The sequence below is a fragment of the Amphiura filiformis genome, chromosome 14 (assembly GCF_039555335.1).
Source record: "Amphiura filiformis chromosome 14, Afil_fr2py, whole genome shotgun sequence".
Classification (NCBI taxonomy): Eukaryota; Metazoa; Echinodermata; class Ophiuroidea; order Amphilepidida; family Amphiuridae; genus Amphiura; species Amphiura filiformis.
Window position 1 is genome coordinate 52,557,735 of NC_092641.1, and position 25,953 is coordinate 52,583,687.

The 25,953-nt window shown below is 36.6% G+C and overlaps 2 protein-coding genes across 2 annotated transcripts in view; both read left to right on the forward strand.

Moving 5' to 3' along the window:
• The first annotated feature begins 2,231 nt into the window (after positions 1-2,231).
• LOC140170500 (uncharacterized) lies at positions 2,232-8,126 on the forward strand. Its single transcript, XM_072193857.1, has 3 exons — positions 2,232-2,323; positions 4,856-5,663; positions 7,216-8,126. The coding sequence occupies exons 1-3, from the start codon at positions 2,294-2,296 to the stop codon at positions 8,124-8,126; spliced, it is 1,749 nt and encodes a 582-aa protein (XP_072049958.1). The 5' UTR covers positions 2,232-2,293.
• An 11,990-nt stretch (positions 8,127-20,116) lies between these two features.
• The window catches only part of LOC140170289 (uncharacterized), a 40,515-nt gene continuing 34,678 nt past the window's right edge, over positions 20,117-25,953 (forward strand). Inside the window, exon 1 of the mRNA XM_072193657.1 lies at positions 20,117-20,379. The gene's annotated coding sequence lies outside the window, so the exon portion shown is untranslated. The remainder of the gene's footprint in view (positions 20,380-25,953) is intronic.

Sequence of the window (25,953 nt, forward strand, 5' to 3'; positions counted from 1 at the left end):
ACACAGATTGAAGAAAGTACTTCTTGAATACTTATCAGTTTTAACATCAATTACATCATGTGTTATTCATATGTTGATGAAATGTAAATGTCATTATATTTGTTAATATAATCAGCAAAATATATACAAAATAATAATATTATCTGAAAAAAGTATTATTATGTATATATTTTTCAGATTATATTGTGTAGTAGCTATAGTGATGAGCATTTGATCATTCACCAATAAACTGTCTATCAGTTTTAACATGATATATGTTATTCATATCTCGATGAAATGTTATTGTAATAACGAAGGATAAATAAATCACAAATCAGAACTCTGCTAAGTCGACTTTCTTGAATACCTCTGTATTGACTTCGACTTAACCACCCCCCCCCCCCATGACGGTATGTCACAGGTAGGTCAAACTATATCTTTTCTGATTCCTCAATGAGAGAAAAAATACGATGTGCTTGTTAACCAAATTTAACCTTTAACCTTGAATATAGCCAAAGCGCCGGGAATTGTTTTTGGTAAATATCTTGAATGTGTCATAGGACCATAAAAGGAAGCTTAAAAGTTGGTTTGGTAGAGTCATGACTTGGTAAATCTTGGTCGTGGCTAGCACTGACCGTTATCAATGCAATTCAATTCAATTCAATTCAATTCAATTCAACTCAACTCAACTCAACTCAACTCAACTCAACTCAACTCAACTCAACTCAACTCAACTCAATTCAATTCAATTCAATTCAATTAGTACTGTGTGACAATCTGATATGACACTCTATTCTGGGCTGACCTCATGCGAGAGTGTAAAAGATCAATAGTTAGTACTGCATAATTCATATGGTTATGTTGACTAATCACTGACATTATCATTTTGAACGATAAAAGAAAAATAAAATGCTGCCCTGAAACTGTTCATGTATTCACCATCACAATGCGAAATTCACGTTACTCAAATCATCTGGAATTTACTTATTACGAATAGTGACGGCATTATGCACCTGCTGCTACTGGTTTACACCATAATTTATAATTCAAGCTCAGTAGGATTCCAAGGAAAACACACATTACTTTTGCCTTTAAAAACGATTCATTAACATTATTTAAAACTTTTCCTTAAGACTCACACACCCCAGCCCACACCCAGTTCCACATACCACACCTATACCGTTACACACCAACCCCATCCCCCTCACCATCCCCGCACCTTCATTGTCCCACAACTACAACACAGGTTATTTTATTCAAGTTAGAGGTGTTATAATTATAGTTTCCATTTTAAAACCTTCTCCTCAAAGGCTTCTCTGTATTATTATCTTTGCGACGTTTGTTATAGCAAATGTATTCGGATTAAATTCCATTAAGTTCAACAAAATCTGTGTAGGTTTCAAATTTGACCGCTCAGTATACTTTAACCTAAAATTGTCGACATTTTTACACCTATGCGAATCTGATTTAGTACATGCAAAAAGTTGCGTACCAAAGGGGGAATCTGTTCGCTCTTGCACTCCTGCCCAACTGGGGCTGCAGCCTTGGCCTTGGTATCCTTGAGGCCTTTTGCCCTTGTAAGGTCAACTCCTAAGCAAATATTATGTGTCCAGAACGTTCTTTACTCTGATACCAGACAAAAAGAATTGAGGTGAAGTTATCTCCTGTTGGAAGCAACCACACTGCGGTTATTGATAGTATAATGTAAAAGAAGACCATTTTGGTTAGAATAGATTCTTGGTTGTTACATATTAATTTTCATTAACACTAATGTTAGCATATCTAAGGAATATCAATATCAGCGATTGGTTTGCTTAGATTTTTATAATTATATGACGACTATAATAATAATAATAATAATAATAATAATAATAATAATAATAATAATAATAATAATAATAATACTAATACTAATACTAATACTAATACTAATACTAATAATAATAATAATAATAATAATAATAATGATAATAATAACACCTAGTAATAGTAGGCCTACTACTAATAATAAGGGTATGATAATAGTGATAATAATAAATTATTTTTTCGAAACTTTGATCGCCGGCGTCACATGTATTATATAAATATTACAAATTTCTGTTGCGTCGAAGGTATGCAATAGGAAAATTCTTACTACTTTTGGGATTTTTCCGATATAATTTTAAACAAAAATGCAACTTGTGTGTTAGCATTGTAAAGATGACAAGTATTGAACTAGTTTTGAGTTTCATTGATCGAGTGAATGGGTTCAATGATTTTGAGTGTTCGATGCTCATACATTACTGGCATAGGCCAACAGGTAAAGGGAACTAATATGGCAGACAACGAGGGCTTATCCTTATCGGTAAGTGATTGTGTACCAGTATATGTTTTTAAAGTGGGGTAAAGAAATACACGTATTATAAACTAGATTTCGTTGATAAGTGGACGTAGTTGACAGTTGTGTATGGACTGAATTTAAGCTAATCTGAATGTGCCTTAAAGAATGTAATTATTGAAAAGAATGTATAAATTTAACATAATGCTTGGGTCTTCCTATCATGTCCGTCATATTATTTTCATTAACATGAGACTACCGGTCGATATAGGGGGCTCTCTATCATGTCCGTGAGTATTTTTTTTACATTAACATGAGACCACCGGGCGATATAGGGGTCTTCTATCATGTCCATGAGCATATTTTTCATTAACATGAGACTGCCGGGCGATATAGGGGGTCTTCTATCATGTCCATTAGTATATTTTTTCATTAACATGAGACTACCGGTCAATATAGGGGGTCTTCCCATCATGTCCGTTATATTATTTTCATTAACATGAGACTACCGGTCGATATAGGGGGTCTTTCTATCATGTCCGTGAGTATTTTTTTATTAACATGAGACTACCGGGCGATATAGGGGGTCTTCTATCATGTCCGAGAGTATATTTTTTCATTGACATGAGACTACCGGTCGATGAAGAGGCTATCTATCATGTCCGTGAGTATTTGTTTTTAATTAACATGAGACTACCGGACGATATAGGGGGTCTTCTATCATGTCCGTGAGTACATTTTTTCATTAACATGAAACTACCGGTCGATATATGGGGGGCTTTCTATCATGTCCGTGATATTGTTTTCATTAACATGAGACTACCGGCCGACATAGGGGGTCTTCCTATCATATCCGTGATATTTATTTCATAGACATGAGACTACCGGGCGATATAGGGGGTCTTCTGTTATGTCCATGAGTATATTTTTCATTAACATGAGACTACCGGTCGATATAGGGGGTCTTCCTATCATGTCCATGAGTATATTTTTTCATTAACATGAGACTACCGGTCGATATCGGGGGTCTTCCTGTCATGTCCGTCATATTATTTTTCATTAACATGAAACTACCGGTCGATATAGGGGCTCTCTATCATGTCCGTGAGTATTTTTTACATTAACATGAGACTACCGGGCGATATAGGGGGTCTGCGAAATATATCGGCATCCAGAGGGAACCAAATTTGAGTGACTCTTGGTAATTTTGATAAAAACGATAGAATAGGAGCTCAACATTACAAATCTGTTCAGAAAATGTTCCGAATCGAATGTGCATGGGTAATAGGCAATCGGAAAAATATCATGGCCGGAACTGGGGGGGGGGGGAATTTCCAAACGGCTCGCCAAAATCGCTTGCCCCCCCCCTCGGCCCGCTAAAAATCACCTGCCCGCCCGCTCGGCCCGACAAAATTCTTTGCCCCCCCTGAACATGCCAAATTTTGGGATCCCAAATTGCAAACCTTAAATGGTCTAGATGTATGTTGCGAGCGCAGCGAGCAGGAAAATGTGCATTATATTTAAGCGTTTCTGTACTGTTTTCCTAAGCCTTTTTATAGCGTTTTGTTAAAAAGGCGCCCCATGAATGCGTGCCAAAAATCGCTTGCCACCCCCTCGGCTTGCCAACAATTGCTTGCCCCCCCCTTTCGGCTCGCCAAAAATTTCTTGCCCCCCCCCAATTTTACCCTCCCCCCAGGGCTCCTAATTATTGCACAGCCCCTAAAGGGTGCCTGCTCTCTCCCCCTTGGTAGGTCTATCAGTGCAAATGTGTTTTTGGAGCATATTATTTAAAAGGTACGCCATGAATCATGTACCTAAAATCGCTTCCAACACCCCCCCCCCCCCCCCCCCCCCCCCACCACAAGCGTGCAAAAAATCCTCCTCCCATTCGGCTGGCCAAAAAAGGCACATGCGGTAACGATAGTCCAGATCAGGATAGTGCATAATGAATTTGGTAGCTCGTCTCTGGACACCGTCCAGTCATTCAACATTGTGTCTGGAGTCACTCAAGATCACTCCTGATCAGGACAAGATACAGGGCTTTGGTGACTTTCACAGGTGCATTAAAACCTAGAGTGCGCTTAATTAGGCCCAATTTTATATGCACTTTTGATTACATTGTTAATATGAGTATTCTAGGCTAGTTTTGAAGATATTTCAATTCCAAGATCTTAATTGGATTTAACAGAACTAAGTTTAATGTTGTTCATGAAATAGTCAAAATGAAATGGTTTTCGTTTTCTGGTGACCGAAATAACTTGACACTTGGAGGGATGAAAATTTAACTCCCAGGTGCTGCTCCAATCAACAAGCGCATTGAGATCATTCTGGAGCAATTGGCAATCATCAAAACTGTCAATATTCAAAAACATTTAGCATCATCAGCAAACAGGGCAAGACTGGACAAGTCATTAATATATAACACAAAGAGGAGGGGTCCCAAGATGGATCCCTGCGAGACACCAGAAACCACAGGCAGCCAGTCAGTGTATACACGTTTTAAAATATTAGATAATATCAAGCATCTGAAAAGTTCAAATGTTTCATTCTTCTCTATAGGTTGAAGACGAAGCGTCACGTTCTTCTCCTGCAACATCGGGAATGACATTTTCAGATCTAAATTTTCATGAAAAGCTTGGAAGAGGCAGTTTTGGTATAGTGTATAAGGTAACATTTAAAAAGCCGTTCTTGAATGTAAAGGTAGGAGCAGCAAAAAGCATTGCAGAAGAAGACTTAAAAGAAGAAGCTTTGCTCATGAAAATTCTCGATCATCCAAACATTGTCAAGCTTTACGGCGTCTTGGATGGTCACATGGGCACAAAGATCTTGTTACTTGAATACGCGCCAAATGGTACAGTCCGCGACTATCTTACTCAACACGAAGGATCTGAAATCTCCGTCAAATTGTTGAAGAAATGGGCCCGAGAGTCCGCCCTAGGGCTACAATATCTGCACCAAAAACGGCTCCTGCATAGAGACGTGAAGGCCTCCAATTCCCTTGTCTTTGAAGACAATGTCTTAAAACTATCTGACTTTGGGCTAGCAAGAGAAATGACCGACTCAGAGACTACGTCGACCGCGAAAGGCACGTGGCGTTACATGGCACCTGAAATCCACAAAGATGACCACTTCTCCTTCAAGACTGACATCTATGCGTATGGAATGCTGGTGCTGGAGATAGGCACAGGAAAGCCTCCATTTGATGGAATGGAACCTCTGCAAGTAGTATTCCGTGTAGGTGGAGAAAACTTGAAGCCGACTATTCCAGCGGATTTCCCTAAAGCACTGGGAGTTCTCATATGGCGTTGTTGGAATGCAAACCCAAAATATCGCCCAAGTCTAGCAGAAGCACTGGAGGTGATTGATGGTAAGGAATTGTTGTTGTTGTTATTGCTCAATACAGTTTTTGTTAATGTTGTAGTTATGTCAGGCAGTGTAACCGCTTAATATCGTGGAACTGTCAAAGATTTTTCTGCTTCTTCCAATTTTTTTCGTCAAGCCCATTTTTAAACTACCACTAGTGCCAGATGCATCGACCTAATTTGGCATTAGATTTCACATACAAGTCAAAATATAACGAAAGGAAACCTGATTTGATCATTTTAAAGCAGCTGTGCACAAGTACCATAACCTCTTAAATTCTCGCGCAAGACATATGAAAGTAAATACAGATTTGGTGTAACAAACATGGAGAAAATCACAAAAAAGTGACTTTTGGCAATTTTGGTTGTTGTTGATAGTCCTTAGTAACAGTAATACTCGGGGAGCTAGGACCACTTTCTGTGCACCCCCCACAGGACCAAACCAAACCAAATTTTTTAGGTTCCTAAGATGACCCTAAAACATAATCAGGATGTTCCCAAAAATATAAACTGGCCCCAAGGGGAGTAAAGGTCATCGAACTTTGCATAGGGTCAAAATTTCAAACTTGCTCAAATTGTGTTGAAAACCATTCCAATGTATTCCCCAGGTCACAAGGATTCAGGAAACGCATTGTTCTTGAGTTATAACCAAAAAGGTCAAAGGTCACGTTTTTGCCTCTATGGGGGTCGAAAACATCAAAGTGCTCCGATTTTGCCAAAAGAGGGTGTCAACATGTTCGTTTTGATGAAACAAATCAAATAAGGATATGATTGCACCATCTTGGATGTTTCGTTACCCAGCTAACACAGCAGAATAGGTCAAGGTCAATATGCCTCAATGGTAGGGCCTACTGTACTCTACTGTACTGTACTGTAATGTACTGCACTGTACTGTATGTACTGCACTGTACTGTACTGTACTGTACTGTGCCATGATTATTGGCACCGTGCCAGCATTTACTACTGTGGTAATCATGACTATTCAATTCCATTATGTTCCAGAAATTTGTACACAACACTAGATATAAATTTATTGTTCACTGTAAAGGGCATATCTATTGCAAAACAAGTTTAACTCCATTCGAAGAGAATAATTATTACATTGCAAGTTGACACTCGTTGCAATTTTTGTATTCGTATTTCTTTTCAAAAAGAGAAACTGTGTTGGTAAATGCGGTCCACCCCGTTCGAAGCAAAATTGATTTTCAAGGCAGCGGGCTGATGACGTAAATAAATGAAGAAGACACTATAGGGGACAGTGGGGTAATTCCGAACACATTTTCATTTAAGCCTATTACTACACCATACTTATATCAAGAGTGGGATTACCCGCCGTTCCCCTATGTTCACGATAACACATGAGCCAAGAGCTCCTTTCATGTTCATTCATGTATAAATGCGCGACCTTCAATGGTAACAAATGGTTAGCTACCAGTCCATTGAAATTGTTTATTTGCATAATAAATACAATATTGATCACGCATAACGTTTTAAACAAAACCATTCATTTCATTCGTTGAATCTAATGCATAGACTCCAATTATTTTAATGCTATAGGTTTAGCGGATGAACCAGTGACATTCCAAAAACAAGCCAGTGATACTGCATCTGCGTCAGTAAGTTCACACAGCAGCAATAATTGGCGTCTCATCAGGGAATTTGGCAAGGAAGGTGAAGCAGAAGGAGAGTTTCTGCAAAATGGCGGAATCGGGGTATGCAACAATTCCGATGTGGTAGTTACCGACTTTCCTAATTGGGAAGAAGACAAGCACCCACCACGACGGGCATACGTATTCAGCCATGGCGGTAAGTTCAAGTACACGCTCCATCCACCAGATGACAAACCTGAGGCACGGATGATATCTCCTCAAGACGTAGCTATTACATCACGAAGTGAAATCGCAATAGCAGATACAGAGTCTCAATACGTGAAAATTTTCAATGAGAAAGGTACCTATCTGCGAATGTTCTCTGTGCTATCAGATGAGAATCAGACCACTATGGTACAACCATTCTCCATATCAGTTGCGTCCAATGGTGATATATTGGTGAGTTGTGTGACAAGAAAGTTGATCACCATACATGATGCAGATGATGGACGGTTGATCAGCACTGTCAAGCTCAACATCAAGCCACATTACATGACAACCAATAACAATCAGCAGATCTTTGTGTGTGATTGGGCGGTCAAGAAGGTCCACGCAGTAAACTATGCAGGTGATGTCATCTTCTCATTGGAAAGTTTCACTGTTGATGGGAAACCAGGTATGCCAGCAGGAATTACATGTGATGAGGAATATCACATATACATCGCTGTAATGCACTTTAATCCAGCAGACAATGATTGCCCTTTGCTAATACTGGACACATTCACCAGTATTCACATTGGGGTAGGTTCATTAGGTGTATCATTACAAATATGTACTCTCCTCGTGGAGTCACCTGGCACAATGATACGATCTATGTAGCCAATGCCAGGTGTGTATCCATGTATAGACGAATCCAACGAGCAAAGTCATGGTCAGGATTTTAATAAATAGTAAGCACTAGACAATAAGCTGCTGACCGCGAAGCATGGGTGATCGCTAGTTTATTATAATTATTTTTCAAACAATTTCAAATTTTGATGACCTTTTTGAGAAGCTTGTATCTGTATCAACTGTTGCCCATCTTAAGGAGAGACCCTTTTTTGGTAAATGTTTTCCCAGTCTCATGAAGGACCCCATACCATGATCCTCTTTTTGGTGTGATTTTTCTCACCAAAAGACCCCCAGTTTGGAACTGGTACGTGTTGGCACATCAAAGTCACTTCCAAAGGCGACTGTCCCTTCCCTCGGTGGTTGGGTGGCAGGGTTCCACTAAAAGGAAAGTTATTTCAGACTATTTTAGAATTTATCTGGACATTAACATAAAGAAATTGCTTCTTTCATGGAAAGACTCATTCTTTTCTCGAAAATGACGACTGCTCTTAGGGAAAAATACATAGTTTTTTTCATTGAATTTTCGAATTTTAGGTTTCTTTTTCAGGTTGAGATTTCCGTGTTTTGTGCTAACGTAATGAATCTCAAGTCTAAAATATTTCATATCACACTTTTGTTATGTTTATCTCTTTCATTTGATTTAATTACTTTCTTATATACATCGGATGCTGAGAAACACATTGAAAGCAATATGTGACCTGTTCTGACAAAAACCAAGAAAAAGAAATAATAAATCAGTTTGATGCAATTTACCAAACATGTATATTAGAAATACATAGAATAAATGAACTCCTGATTGTATAATTGATGAAGTTAACAGCTATTTCTAAAAGATAAATCCACTTTTTCTAGAATTCCATGTACACCGCCACCAAAAACTCTTTTTCATTGTACCGATGTTTAAATTAAGTATCTTTGAAAGTGCCTATCTCAAAAATAGGATCGGGTTTTGTAGGAATGGGCCACATAGCATTTCATTGATGTTTGCATTGAGCGCAATTTAATTAGCTTTAATATAGCCTATAAAAGCTCATTAAGACAAATTGGTCAATAGACTGATTTGTCTTCATGGGTGAAGTAAAGACGTACTAGATGTATTAAGAGTTTGAAGGAGCACCCAGTTGGTGAAATTTAGAAATGGTTCAATCCTGGACCCTCCATTGCAGTTGGTAGTGTTTGTATTTACCGTTTATGTAGAAAGGATGAGAGACACGAGACCTTCGATTACGGTTGGAAGTGTTTGCATTTACCTTTCCGTTTATGTAGAAAGGGTGAGAGAAAGTGTAGATATGAAGGAAAATTATGGGCTTTTAAGTTCAATTTCCTCCTGTTATTAATTGACGCACCCATCATCGAACTAAGGGTAAAAACAAAATATCATGTAGTAGTGATTGATTGATTTTGACTCTATAGCTTACAGGTATATTTTGTGGACCAAATAATCTTGTATATGTTATGTAGTAGCTATATTGATGAGCCCCTGATCTCTCACCAATGAGCTGCATCGTATCATAATTTATGCCATAGAACAATTCATTTCATTGGCATAATATCATAAGACCATTCTTGTATCTTTTATGCTAGTAACTGTTAGTTCATTACCACTAATCGCCTATCACACAGTTTCAATGGAAATATGCATAATTTCGGGCGAAATATTATCATATTTAAAACTCAGTGATTTAGATGCCAAATGATTAAAAAGTGATTATAAACTCAACATAGTTTGACCTGAGACTTTTCTTGAATCTTTCTTGGAAATACCTTTTAACATTGGAATCGTAACGCTTCTTCCTTTTAAATGGCAGTGCGCCCTCGAATCTGAACGTTACAATTATGTAGGGCGTATATTTACGAAAAACCGATGCGGTGAGGATGAATTTTGGTAATAATTATTTGAACAAAATTGTCATATAATGAGAGAAAATATACCATTTCATAACATCAAACTCCAAAATGTACTTTTTTGCTATATAGCTTGATCAATTTCAATGATTTTAAAACAGCCTTTTCAGATGGCCGACAAACAAGTAGTTTCTCGTCGTATTTCCATAATTATATTAATGGTATATAACCTATAGTGATGAGCACCTGATTACATTGTGAAGTAGCTATAGTGAGTACCTTATCAGTAATGAGCTGCATCGTAGCATTTTATTGACTGTATGGCATCTGATAGAACGGTTAATTTCATTGACAAATATCATTTTGGCAGATATTCTAGGCTCTATTATAGTGTATAAAATGTACTCAGATTAAAAGTACTTATCAGATAACATGATATGTATATGAAATGTAAAGAAGGGTGAATAAATCTCAAATCAGTACTTTGATCTGATTGATGCAAAGTTAATGTCATACCGATGTCGTGATTTCCTCAGTCTGTATTGATCTATTAAATTATCCGATTAAATATTTAAACATTCGGTTTGATTTTCCCTGACTTTTCTCTAGTCCGAAGGGTCGCTAGTCCGAAGGTTCTCTAGTCTGAGGGTCGCTAGTCCGAAAACCAAATTAAGTTTGCCAATCCGAAGGTTCTGTATTCCGAATATAGAATAAGGGTTAGGGTTTGCGAGCTTTATTCTATGTTCGGACTAGAGAACCGTATTATTATTCGTGCTAGAGAACCCGATGAATTTGCCGATTACAGTTTGGGATATATCGTATTCGGTAACATTTCCTTAAAAATATAGATCTGCTAAATGTTAACTTTTAATAGTATTAGGTGTTTATATTCCCTTTTAATTTTAATAGCACCACTTGACCTATCCTGACCCACCATGACACCCATTAACCCACCATGATGCCACTTTATCCACCTTGATATCCCTTGACCCACCAGGACCCCTTGCCCCGACAACCCTTGACCCAATACGACATTGGACATCATTTGACTCAGCATGCCACCCATTGACCAAATATGACACCCCTTGACCCAACATAACAGTCGACACCCCTTTATCCATCATGACACCCCTTAATTCTCCTGAACTCCCTTTCGTGGCACTTGAGTACCAAGGATCCAAAATCAAAATGGCAAACAATTCCCTTTTTAAAGGGAATTTTATCAATAACTGACATTTTCAAATTGACGTATAAGTGACGTATATTGTATCGCATCAGCACTGGAGAAATAGGTATTTGGTAACCATGAAAATAGGGACTCAATATTTATGATTTTTCCAACTATTACGTGTATGACTCCCAAGTTATTGTATTCCTTTTTCTCATTTATGTGAAGACACACTGAGGCCAAACTAGACACCATCGAAACCATAAAACCCTTTGACCCACCATGACACCCCTTGAAGAATCATATTAGCCTTTGACCATCATATCACCATGACACCTATTGGCTCTTCATGATACCCCGTGACCCAACATGATACCCCTTGACCTACCCTGACATCCTTTGACCCATCATGACACCCATACACCTACCATGATATCCCATTGACCCAACCTGACATTCTAGACGCACTCTGATACCTTATGACCCATCCTGATACCCCTTGGCCCACTTCAACAATCGACAATCCTTGACACACGCTTGCACCCTATTGACCCACTTTGACACCCCTTGATCCACACTGACACCCGTACGCCCAACATGATGCCCCCTTGACCCCCCTTTGTACCCATGACCTACTTTTATACCCTTTGACACATTTCATTCCAATACCAGTTTCATCCAGTAGAGGGTGCTGCAAAGTCTTCTTTACATAGCTTTTCCCCGGTTGAGGGAGCTCGAGGGTTAGCATTAAGTCAGCCCATCCAGCCTCAAATAATGAGACACATAATGTTATGGGTTACATAAAGGAGATCCTAATGCTCAATGTAAAGGGTGTCATTTTCGCCCCATGTGCCATCTGCATAATTTTTCTCGGGGTGGGAAAATGCCTTAATTGTCTTAACTCAAGAACCGCAAGACCTATGGAATCATAAATGCGATATTAGCTTCCTGAATATTAACATATTAATATGAAGAAAAACACTGCAGTTTTTTAGTTAAATGGCTCAAACTGGAAAAATGGCCCCTGCTATCCTACACGTTTTAATCAAACAATTCCATTGATATTTACCATGCTTTTAGCGCCGCTCTGCGCCACTCAACGTCAACATCTTGGTAATATCGTCATATTGAGAATGATGGCGTTGTAATGCCGTTGCTGATGCACCAGAACATCTTGAACACAATTCGTAATCAATAGCATTCCAGGAAGAGGAAAAGATACTTTGTTTTTGCTTTTAATAAAATACCGATTGTGTCAAAATAACTTTAATAGCAATTAAAACTTTACCATAGTATCAGAACAAGTACTGACTCCAGCTCGATCCTCACCCCGGGGGCGTAGCCGGAAACATTTGCGGGATGCTGATTTCCTTAAAAAAAACCTTTTCGCCTACAGGCAAACAGCGTAATCTTACAAGGAAATTTTGACATTTCTTGGTACATAAATACATTTTGACTCTGAAAAGTGGACCTTTTTGTCACTTTGACCCCCCCCCGACTCCATCACCCCAACGCCAACCGCTAACACCCCCCGGCCCCCTTTTTGACCCAAGCCCCATTTGCGACTGTAACGAGTATTTAAATATATGTTTTTTTTATTTCTTTTTGGTCAAAAAAGGTTCAAATTTGAAAAAAATTAGTCCACTTTTTCAAAAATTGCCCCCCCCCCCCATAAATCCTGGTTACGGTCATGACTCACGGTATAACCAACATCCCACAACCACCTCTTCAATTTATGCATACTCACACACGATTCACGCACACCCCTACCCCACATAAATAAAAGCAAACACTTCCGTATGCTCTGACGTATGCTGGTGTAAGGCTAAATGGATAACCGGAACAACAGCACAAGTTAATTCGAACCAATTACTTTAAATATTTTTATTTAGCAATCAACAGAATAAATCTACATCGCTCGCGCTAGAAAATGACACCAGGAAGTAAAATTGTTGCTAATTGACTTAAATCACATCAAGACTACACTGGGAAATCTTGGTGGGCGTCTGGTTACTATTTTAAGCAGTGTGTCTCAACAAGGTCTCATTAATGCTCTGCGTGCTATCCATGCGCTTCAACGGAAAAAGTTAATAATTTTGAAATATTTTCTCAAAATAGCAAGAGCTATCTTAAGAACTACTGAACCAATACTAGGCTTGTTTGTACTCATTTTAATGCATTTTTCATGCTGATTCCAAATATGGTCATGAATATTTACATATCTGAAATTTTTTGAATTTAAAAAAAAAAAATTGAAACTTGTCGTCTGCAGTCGACACCCACGTGAAGAGAGTTAATGAACACAATAATTTTGTATAGGAACGTGGGTGACTGTTATCAAACAAATTACGTATTCCTAAATAAGATTTCCTCGTACACCGCGTCTTCAGGCGCTGTTATAACGGTATACGGTTATGACGTATTAAGAACGAATTGTATATCCTACGCTTGAAATGTTATCAATGAATGAACATGGTATGACTTGTGAGGGGTGGCTTAGCGAACAAACCAAGAACGATATCAAAGGGCGCGACAATGCTCATTGAACATAATTGACAATCGCCAGCGACAGATATGAAGTATAAATCGGCTTTAAGAGAAAAAATACAATTACGATCCACCTATGCATTCCTGCGCATATTTTTAGGGTCCTCAGATTGCGTAAACAAAAACATCGACACAAATCGTTAAATACCAGCGCGTACTTTATTATGCAAAGAGCTTTCAAATGTATCAGATTTCAAGGGCGCCGCCAGCGGTTTGCGATGTAATCGTAATGTATCATGGGAAAAGGTCGACATCCAAGTCCGCGCAATACGAATATTACCATGCTATTACATAGGAACACGTGACAATATCTTTTAGTTTGTCAAAATAAAGGTGTTACACGCAAATCGATATACAATAATACTAAATAATGTGATTTGAAATGTGCACAATTCATTTTTTCTCCATCGATTTGCGTGTAATACCGTTATATTGACAAACTAAAAAATATTGTCACGTGTTCCTATGTAATAGCATGGTAATATTCGTATTGCGCGAACTTGGATGTCGACCTTTTCCCATGATACATCACGATTACATCGCAAACCGCTGGCGGCGCCCTTATTGTGAATAACGAGAATTAAAGCCTTGAATTTCCTGTCCAAATTGTGTTTTAATTGTTTTGGATCTTTTTATACTTTGTTTTTGTTTTTCTTTTCTTCATTTTACTTTTGTATTTCTTTATTGTCTTCTTGCTCTTAATCGCCATAATCTCCCACCATTTTAACGCCCGTGCCATATGCGACGACTCGAGTCACCAGAGAGTATTTTTCATACCGGACTCTGGCTTCACAAAATAATTAATGACAAATTGGTTGTGAAAATTACTGAAGAGAGCCAACTTTTCGTGATAATTTCCCCCCTCGAAATTCTTATAAGTTCATTCACCTTCCCACCCGTTAATTTATCTATAATATAATTTATACCATTTTAACGTGTGTCAGTCACTCTGTGAAGCCATTTATTAACTTGTAGCGTTCTACATTGTGGATCAACCATTATTACGTCCCAAAACCCTCGAGGCAAAAGTAATTTAGATCAAGAACATTGAAAAATAATTTACTTTGGCAAACAATTAAGGCGGGTTCCAAATTATTAACGCATTTTCCCAAAGTAAATATTTACAATACCACGTTGTGGATTTATATATTGATATTAAAAATTTGTATTTGCCAAATAATTACTCTTAAAGTAAATTTTTGACAATTGTGACATTGTGACTGGCAGATCAACGGTTACGATACCCTAACACCATTTATTGTAACGATATTTTATAAAGAAATAATTATTTGATTTTTTTAAAACCATTTTCCTTCTAAGAAGAAGAACAAGTTCTGTTCGATAGCGTCTGCAGATATAGGGCTATGTCTTGTCGTTGTGTATAGCAAACAGGTGCGTAACATATTGCAGGTGGTGAATTCTATTCCGTAAACATGGTTCAGCACAAACTTTAATATTTGATAGTTATATCAGATTTCATATTTATGATCCCATAAGCAATACTTCCCATTAATCTTTCATCATTGAGAATTATATATAGATATCTGCTATACAGCAATTGACGTACGAAACCCCTGAAACTGGAAAATATACCTTTAAATAATGCATGTAAGACATATTTTTAGGATCCTCAGATTGCGTAAACAAAAACATCGACACAAATCGTTAAATACCAGCGCGTACTTTATTATGCAAAGAGCTTTCAAATGTTTCAGATTAATTAAAGCCTTGAATTTCCTGTCCAAATTGTGTTTGAATTGTTTTGGATCTTTTTATACTTTGTTTTTCTTTTTCTTTTCTTCATTTTACTTTTGTATTTCTTTATTGTCTTCTTGCTCTTAATCGTCATAACCTCCCACCATTTTAAAGCCCGTGCCATATGCGACGACTCGAGTCACCAGAGAGTTTTTTTCATACCGGACTATAGCTTCGCAAAATAATTAATGACAAATGGTTGTGGAAATTACTGAAGAGAGCCAACGTTTCGTGATAATTCCCCTCGAAATTCTTATAAGTTCATTCACCTTCCCCATCGCCTGGCTAATAATTACTTGGTACAGCAGTGATACTAAATTTAATACCCGGGATCGATACACGTGAATGTGCTATGCACGATTTTGATATTCAGACGAAAATCTTTGGATACCAGGGTAGAAAATGATGAATATCTCCCGTAAATGATTTCGTCTGAAGAACCCAGATGTGGTTTCTTGCACTTGAATATACGTGTTGAACAGATATGATATTCGTTAGCTTGCGTCTTGAGAAAGAAGCTTGCGTCTTGAACTCAAAAACTGACAATAATTATGATTTTATCATGCCTACTCACACACAGCGAGGTCAGTCACTGGGCTATTTTCCTTAGCCTTAGTCAGATGTCCTTCGGCCCATTATGCGTCTCAAAACTATTAAACAGGTCGGAACAAAATGGCCATGCGTAGCGGTAGATTCAACCTATCATGGCGATTTCAGCCATGAAGATATCGGGGCGATGACACTGTGCGTGTGTCAGTCACTTTGTGACGTCATTTATTAACTTGTAGCGTTCTTCATTGTGGATCAACCATTATTACGTCCCAAAAACCTCGAGGCAAAGTAATTTAGATCAAGAACATTGAAACATCATTTACTTTAGCAAGTAATAAAGGCGGGTTCAAAATATTATTATCAACGCATTTCCCCAAAGTAAATTTTTACAATACCACGTTGTGGATCTATATATTAATATTACCAATTTGTATAATTTTTGCCAAATAATAAGTATACATTTTTGACAATTGTGACATTGTGACTGGCAGATCAAAGGTTACGATACCCTAACACCATTTTTGACAATTGTGACATTGTGACTGGCAGATCAATGGTTACGATACCCTAACACCATTTATTGTAACGATATTTTATAAAGAAATAAAGATTCCTTTAAAAAAGAAATGGGGCGCCCAATGTGAGCTTGGTCGTGATGTGGAGAATTTCAAGGTGTTTAGATTTGGTATTATTATCTCTTGCAAACCCGGTGACACCTCATTATAGAAATCAGACCTGTTGATAGGTTGTAAGAGGGGATAGCCTTTTCCAGGCACAAATTGCACCATATATAAAGAAAGTTTTGCTACTTTGCAACACAATAAAAACTTAAATGCAAAATGAGATCCTGTAGGTGGCTCCCGATGGGGGCTTAAAAAACTAAATGCAAAATGAGGTTTTAAGCCTCATATCACTTATTTATTGTCGAATAAGTGCAGAGTAGGTTAGATATGAATATTAAATGTTAGACCAAAGTAGCTCAAAGCACACGTACTATACAACTGATCCGTGAACTTGTCTTTTTTTAAGACAAATTCTTGTTTAAAGGTAGTTCTTGTTTCTGTTGAAAAGACAATATTGATGTCTAAGATCTTAATTATATCATTCATAGCATTTAAATTCAGGATATAATATTATATATAAGACTTCCCCTATGGACAATGGATCTATTCCCTGATCCAGCATGTCTGCAAAATGTATATCATTAGAATTAACACCTGATAACGACTGTTGACTAGTACATGTATTATAAAACTTCGAACATATTTCATATCTGCCTAAATTCTTCTAGTAGAATAAACAACCGTATCTCTGTTTCTGATAGCCAATTTATCTTGAAGGTCATCACAAAAATAATGCATACGTAGTGATGATGATTTCTTGTTGGTAAGAAGAAAAGCCCAGCATTATTTCAAAAGAAAATATCACATTTTCATCAACCAACTTTTAATGTGTTTGGTATCAATCTGGACTGAAATTGAATCATTCGCCAGATTCCGTTGATTACAGCAAAATTCATCCACAAATAAAAATCATATTATTGGGTGTCACAATATTGTAATTTTGGCAATTGTAGTTTGACAATAACCACTATATGGATTTTATGGTAATTAACAAACAAAGGCCATCGGTTTAACCCCAATACATTTGTACATTCATTGAATGACTTTGAAACTTTGTAACAAAAACTCATACTCTGCAACTTAGGTCAAATTTTGCACTATGATTGTTTAATTGAGGTTATTGGACTATGCCATTGAGATTAGGCTATTGTGGTCCATGGTGTTGGTCACCGTCTATCGGGTTCTAAGAGGCGGTAAACTGGTTTTTAAACCAGTTTAAAAACCTTACAAAGGTACAAAGGTCACGGATTATTTGGTGTTTTTACAAATCCATTAATTTTGTGTTTTAAACAAAGAATATACGCACACCATTTTATCCCGTGCATAACAGAAAACAATAATAAAATAAAATCCAAGCATATTGTGGTTTTATTTCTGAGCAAGGGCATAATTTTAGCAAAACAATTGCGGAGTAAATCTAGTAAGAGTGAAATTAGAAGCTACTCACAAACTCATGCCTATATTGTGGGACGCCTCCGTAGAGGGCGCCCAATAATAATTTGATTTTTTTAACCATTTTCCATCTAAGAAGAAGAACATGTTCTGTTCGATAGCGTCTGCAGATATAGGGCTACGTCTTGCCGTTGTGTATAGCAAACAGGTGCGTAACATATTGCAGGTGATCAATTCTATTCCGTAAACATGGTTCAGCACCAACTTTAATATTTGGTAGTTATATCAGATTTCATATTTATGATCCGATAAGCAATACTTCCCATTAATCTTTGATGATTGAGAATCATAGATATTTGTCATACAGCAATTGACGTACGGAGCCCCTGAAACTGGAAAATCTATTCTTTAATAATACATGAAGAACAAAGGTCCAATTTCATCTTTCCGTTTTTATTCCAATCTGTTACGTTTTACGTTGGCTTTGCTTTTGGTTTGAGTTCAGGAATTAATTTATGAATTACAATTTGGTATAATAAAATTAATAACGTGTTCCTGATATAGTAAAAAACAGTGCCACTCTAATTTATTTTATTTTAATTTAGCATCTTTTAGCTGTCAGATTTTTATCACAAGAAATTAAAAGGGTTTTCTCCAAGAGTATTTATTGGCAAAGTATTAGTGATATTCTATGTATTTGTTTGTCGCGATCGACGAATGTGTGAAATGTTTTTACCAGTGTAACTCGCTGTACGAAGCATCATATCTTAAACCTTAGGGCATGATGATGAAACAATCAAACAATTACAGGATGATGTTACACTCATAGTAATCCCCCAATCGTACAAAATATGCTAAATACATTAGTGGTACCCAGTTCTTCCTACTCAGTAATTCAATTTCCATCTGTGTTGTTGATCTTGACATAGTAGCGCGCGGGTATACGTCATGGTGTATTAATTCTTAAGAGACTTAATTGCGCAGTGGCAGAGGAGATTGCTTATAATCTTAAAAGATTATCCTGCTCCTGGACCATAATGAATTGAATTGACTTATAGAGACAGCGGCGCTATTATTATTTTTTGTGGCCTCGTACAGTAGTTCCAATATGCTAGGTCCGTGTGCACAAATGAGTTAGACCGGGTCCAATGCTATGCTCATAACCATACTTGGGACTATCGTATGACAGCCTTACAGTTACCGTACTGTATACATCTTAAGGGCCGAATTGGAAAAACTGATTTCCAAGGGAAAGATCAGACAGCATGCCAGGCCATAACCAGACGGTAACATGAGTAGATTTATTTCACCTTGAAGTTATGGCCTTGCAAATATGGGCTAAATTTCCCCATGGCCATACAACTAGTATCTACTGGTCGCTTTATACTCTCATTTCCACATCTGTTATTTCTAGTTGTGGCTTTAAGTATTTTGAAATAACGAGTTTCTGACGAATGCGCGGTTATAGTCATGGGACTTGTTCTCGTAAATCCTTAGGGTGGTGGTTCGAGTCTTGGTGGAATTGTCTGATTTTTATTTTATTTATTTACTAAGATAGATATGGTTAGGTTGTACAGATGAAACCAACTTGAAGTATCAATTTATAAATTTGAATTAGGAAGTATAATACTTTCATTATAATAATGAATAGCTGCTGTCGTAGAATTATGATCCGGGAGCAGGATAAGGGACCAACATAATCTGCAAACTGCTAACATTAACGTCGCGTCACGTAATACTACTATTTATACTAACATTGACAAGACAACACGGAATAACAGAAATGTTATAAGATATTTTTATTTGTATGGCATAATTAGCATGTAGAAGATAACATTCATTTAAACAAGTACGAAACGGTAAGGATTGGTTAAATGACTTTTAAGATCACGCCCACGTTATTTTCTAATTAGTGATAAACAATGAACTATATATCCCCGACAATTCAGAGAAAAGCGTCGATAGCTTTGGTATGCTTACAATGTTCATTTGCTTAAACCAATTCACCAATGCTAAGCCATGCTCCTACTAAATAAAATGTACATTGTTTTATTGATTATTAACAAAAAATTCCTGAAAATTCGATGATAATTTGAATTCTTATACTGTCTGCTTATTACGTGCATTACGCACTACGGTGAGCAGAAGGTTACCATTAAGTGGGATATTCCCCTAGCGGGTGTATTCCCTAAATGAGGAGGTGTGTTGGTTCCGGGGGTAAACACACATCACAAGCACGTCACTCTGTAAGGTTTATTTTATATAAAACGGAAAGACAAACCATTGAAGCATCAGTACTGGAGACTTTATTGGAATTACGGGCAGTTGTATTAAGCAATAAATAAGAAACCACCACAAGGTAAGCGACTTGTTTATTACTAGTTTATATTGTTGTATTTTATTGAGGTATCGGGCAAAGTGGTCTATACATAGAATAATTATCTCCGAGTGAAGGTAGAGTGTTGTAAACAAACTAAATACGCTATTGTGGTAACAAGAAGGTATAATTTAACGTTGATTGTTGTGATATTTGATTTTTTGAAACGGTGATCTAAAACCTAATGAAGAAACAAAATCAAAACGTTGCACCAAATTTGTGATCAAATCAATAGGGCATGCAATGGAGCAAACTGCAACATTTAAATTGGCATCTTCCGTGGGTTTTTGGATCGTCGTGTCTTTATTTACGAATGGGGTCTTAAAATTGAGCTAAAAGATGGGGCTATTGACAGCTGGTTCCAATTATAACATATCTGTCTTTGGTTAGGATATACAGGGGGTGAACATAACTGGTTCCTTAATTCTTTGGCTTACTGTAGTATAATAGTGTCCAATAACACAGAGTTGGGGTAAGACTTATTGAAATAGTTAATTTTACTAAAATTTAAAATGCCACTTTTTAAAGGTGAATATGGTAGTAAATGCCATCAACCGTATACTATAAAGAAGGTGAATTATGAGTGTAAAAACATAATCCCCGTGTAATAACGATGGGCACCTGTTTGGTAAAAATCTTCCGTAATGCTATGTAACAATGCTGTATGAATCGTCCATAATCGTTCGGATAGGTAAATATTCCTGCAGATCGAAATAATTCCGCAACTTTCCTAAAATTACTGCATATATTTTTACAGTGTACTTATAAACCTTTAACGGCTTCTACATCTACATGTAGCGCTATTTGATACCCAGTTTCGTATAGTTTTGGCAATGTTTTATACATGTTCAGGGGCCAAAACAAATCTTTCACAACCTTTCATGATGTTTTCACCCTGAAACATGTATTAAACATTATAAAACCCTAAGAAACTATACGTAGCTTTAGTGTATACATGTTGAGGGGCCAAGTGGACTTACGGTCTTCTTGCGCTCATGTCTTGCAATGTATTGGTTTTCACCCTGAAACATGTATTAAACATTATAAAACCCTAAGAAACTATACGTAACTTTAGTGTATACATGTTGAGGGGCCAAGTGGACTTACGGTCTTCTTGCGCTCAGGTCTTGCAATGTATTGCTAATTGAATAATGACAAGTGTCATTTATTTAAACGAAGTTTGATTGTATCAAATTAATCAACTAAAATCGGTATTATCATTGTCACAATGGCATATTGTTATCATGTGCCTCTAGTGCAGGAAAATTATTCTATTACTATAAGTCAAATTCGTGATTGAATTAATTAACAAAGGGCACTCTCAATACCATGTTTAAATATTTCCGTGGCAGTCAATGCATGGATTATTTAATATGAATTATGGTGCGTTATAGTCTAGTATATCCGAAAAACAGCCTTTTATTATATTATTTTAAATTGATTAATTTATTATTATTATTGTTATTATTATTATTATTATTATTATTTAGTGATAAATAATTCCAGGGCAGTCGATACATTATTTAACGAATCAAGTCTAGTGATTGTTATGCTTCAAACAATTTTTCTGCAAATAGTCGTAAATTTGCAATAGACACAAAAAACAGCCTTTTAATCATATTGCCATGTTATATATTTATTTACCTACTGCATGGACGTCCATTTGTATATTATCATGTGTCTTTATGCGTCTTTATGTTATACTTATACGTCCATGGGTGAATATAAGGGATGTTTATATTTTGAGCCGATCAAACTTATTAACGATCTAGGGACTGATGCACATATTGGTGCTGGAATTGTCTGTACCTTAGCTTATTTGTTGGTGTAAAAAATAATAAAAGGGAACATATTTGACAGTAAAAGCTAACATATGATATTGTGGAAATAACACATCTTATGGAAATGTTAAACTGTTGTTTCGAGCGGCATCAAACTCGTCTAGAAATCTCTACCCGGAGCTTAAATCTAATCGCCCATATTTGAGATGTGTTAAGAGTAAATATACTAGACATTTGAAAACTTTTACCAGCTAAAATTGTCGTGTCCGATCATGAATGCTCTCCATTACAGATGTAACATGACATGGGCGGGAATTTAATCAATCCTGTTTGGTTTAATGAATTGTCACCTATATACAACATTATCTCACTCCGTGGCTGATAACATCCACATGTTGCATCAAAGTATTATGCCATCTCTCCGTAAACACGAAGTATATGTGAACAAACTGCAAAGGTGATACCTTCGTATCAGGCGGGACATGTGTTTAAGCATCAAAGCCAAAATGCTGTATGTTCAAGTAGATAAAATAGCATACACTTTTAACTGGTTTGGAAGGCAAATATTTTGAATCATGTAGACCTCAATATAAAAGCCAGCATCTGTTAGTACTAAACAAACAGGCGGTGTGTTTCTAGGTTACTTTGGAGGGCAGAAATTTGATGTGTACTGACGTGGCTCGAAATAGCAAAATTAAATTAAAATGATCAAAATGTATAATCTATAAGCATTATCTGTGTATAATGATAATGTATAAAAATGTATGATCTATAAACAATCAGTTTAAAACAGCGCACGTGGTTACGTTAGGTACCTGTATATTATATTCAACACTATCTGTCACAAACACTACTAACTTTGAATTCCTGAGCATATTTGTAGCATTTTTGGAGCACATATGATGCAGATTTTACCACTCATCGTGTGGAATTTAATTTAATTTTCAGATGAGGTGACGCGTGACCTAGCCAACTGTCGACAATGGATTAAGTTCCTTTTATCACATAGTACAAGTAGTTTTTCCTTGGTCAGGTTCTCCGTAGAATAATTGTGACAAGAAAGAACATTATACTTCATGCTACAATTGAAAGTGATTATTCAATCATTTGTGTAGAAATGTGACGAGTGCATATTACTATCAAAATTTGACAACTATATCGTTTCATCTGTTTGATGGGAAGTCTCCAGGGGAATTCATGCTATCATACATATGTTATAATGTTGTTTAGGTAGACTCAATCTGCCTCCAACGTAAAAACTCAGTATCTATGAACAAAATACCAAATAGATACTGCCTTGTTACTTGGGGGACAGATGTTCTAGAATCACTCTGCTACCAAATTTCTGATGACAGTGTCTTCATGTAAACCATTTAGAAAATACAGCAATTTGATTAGTGTTTTTGCTCCTTTGTCCTCCTAGAGAAGTTCACATACACTTTTTAAAGTCTTAAAAGACTATAATAAGATGCACGAAGCTTCGTGTTCATCAACATGCATTATAAAAGTGCTGAACAATTTTAGATAGACAAATTCGGTTTGTGATCCGTCAACATATAGCATTACAGTTTAAAACCCTACGTCTGATAGCATAATAATGCTACCCTCGCAATAATATTTAAATTTGCCACCATGAGTCATCATTAAGGCCCAATAGTGAACGTTCTTGGGCAGTGTCTTCATGTTAACCATATAGTAAACAGCAATTTGATTAGAGTGTTTTTGCTCTTTTGTCCTCCTAGAAAAGTTCAAATACACGTTAAGACTATAATAAGATGCACGAAGCTTCGTTTTCATCAACATGCATTATAAAAGGGCTGAACAATTTTAGATATACAAATTCGGTTTGTGATCCATCAACATATCGCATTACAGTTTACAACCCTACGTCTGATGGCATGATAATGTTACCCTCGCAATAATATTGAAAATTTGCCATCATGATGCATCATTAAGGCCCAATAGTAAACTTTCTTGGTTTTCTGTTTTTACTATGAAGAAGAAAGCAATGTTTACGAGGGAATGCTTCAGTAAGTGTAAAATCATATGAATCACTTTTTATGACACGTTTTCTTTTGAAGCCACTGTATGTATGATAATGCCATCTATATGAAAAGCAATGAAAAATGGAAGCAATTTGAACCACTTCTCCTAACGGTCTGATGTTGATAGAGCAATAAATGTTATTACGAACAGCAATCAGACTATTGGGTTTCCGTTTATGGAGAAGAGAGGGTTCACTCTTATAAACAGCTCACCTACATTTTAAGACAATAATAAGATGCACGAACCTTTGTGTTCATCAATACATTACAAATGAACAATTAATGTATATAGGCAATGTTGGTAACCAAATTCGCTTTGTGATCAGTCAATCTGTAGCATTATACTTTAAATCCTGCTTATCTTAATAGTATCCAGATAATGTTTTCCTCTCAGGTAAGAATGCAGCATCTGCGAAAGCTGTGGGATTACCGATTAGCTCTGAATCCATTGACGCTGATCTACTTCTAAATGTGGCTCAAGTAATCTGCCTAAAACATGGCTAATTGCTTTGATAATTGCAAACATTCATAACATTTGTCTCCCAAACCAAAATTGAATACGGTATGTTGTGTTATTTACTTGAAGATACGGCATTCTGATTCAAAACACCTGTAACCTAAATCAAAAAGGCGGTATTGTAATTTTCACACAAATGCTGCGTTTTTACTAGTCAGACTGCAGCTACCTAATATTATTAATATATACAGTATAAAACTATAATAGTTTATTAGTAATTGTACTTGTCATATTTCTGCACTAACAGAAACATCAATATGATTTAATAATCGCTTCCAATTGTAGCATTACGTATCACGTTCTTCCCACCAAATTGTCACAATTACTCAGCCAAGAGCCTGGCGCAGGAAATACTACTACTACTCTTTGATAAATAGAACATAATCCTTTGTCGACAGATGGCTAGTTCACGCGTCGCCTCATCTAAAAATTTAATTTAAAACCTGCTTAAACTGTGCTCCAAAATGGATTAATATGTAGAGAAATGCAAAGTTTGTAGTATTTGTGACAAAAACAGCATAGATACACAAAAGTAAAAATGTGGTATCTGTGTAATATACGTGGTTTTAGTTTGGAAGGGCAGACAATTAATATTCACAGGGTTTCAACAATTTGCAACAAGGATCTTACGAAAACACAAATTTGAACTCCACAAAAACATCCGAGGCAGCTATTATCATGATTATAGTTTTTAATGCACAACCTCTTTCTTGATGCTGTGTCTTAAATTGTTGGGAAAATGGTGTAATTGGATGTCGTTAGAAGCTTTTAAGCCATGTAAAACATCACAAAATCTCAGTAAATATTTACTTAATGCCCATTATAGAAAGCATTACTTAAAAGTACATTGGGTGATTACTGGAACCGTATTGAAAAGGTTATTAGAGTTTAGCTTCATTAGAATGGATTGTCTGATGATTATTGGTTGCTTCATTGTCTACCCAAGACAAACCAAATTTGCCGTTTATAAATATTGGTTTTGTGAATTTTATGAAAGAAAAATATAACTAAAATAGACTTTTCAAGTACGGCCCGAGGACAAGATCTGAAATTAACAATTATTGCTCCTTTCAATTTCATGTTGAAGAAGCGCGCGTTAAGTTGCATGCAAAACATGACGAAGTTTGGACTGTGATTTTGAGACTTGGCGATACTCGGGTTTTGATATTTCTAGCCCAAAGTAGATTTGGCTCAGCTGGAAAGCAGCATACCG

Bases quoted from the DNA above. Each gene is read 5' to 3' on its own strand.
- LOC140170500 (XM_072193857.1), top strand. From the start codon at position 2,294: ATGGCAGACAACGAGGGCTTATCCTTATCG. The intron at 2,324-4,855 runs GTAAGTGATTGT...TCTTCTCTATAG, and splicing joins ACGAGGGCTTATCCTTATCG to GTTGAAGACGAAGCGTCACG. The intron at 5,664-7,215 runs GTAAGGAATTGT...TTAATGCTATAG, and splicing joins AGCACTGGAGGTGATTGATG to GTTTAGCGGATGAACCAGTG.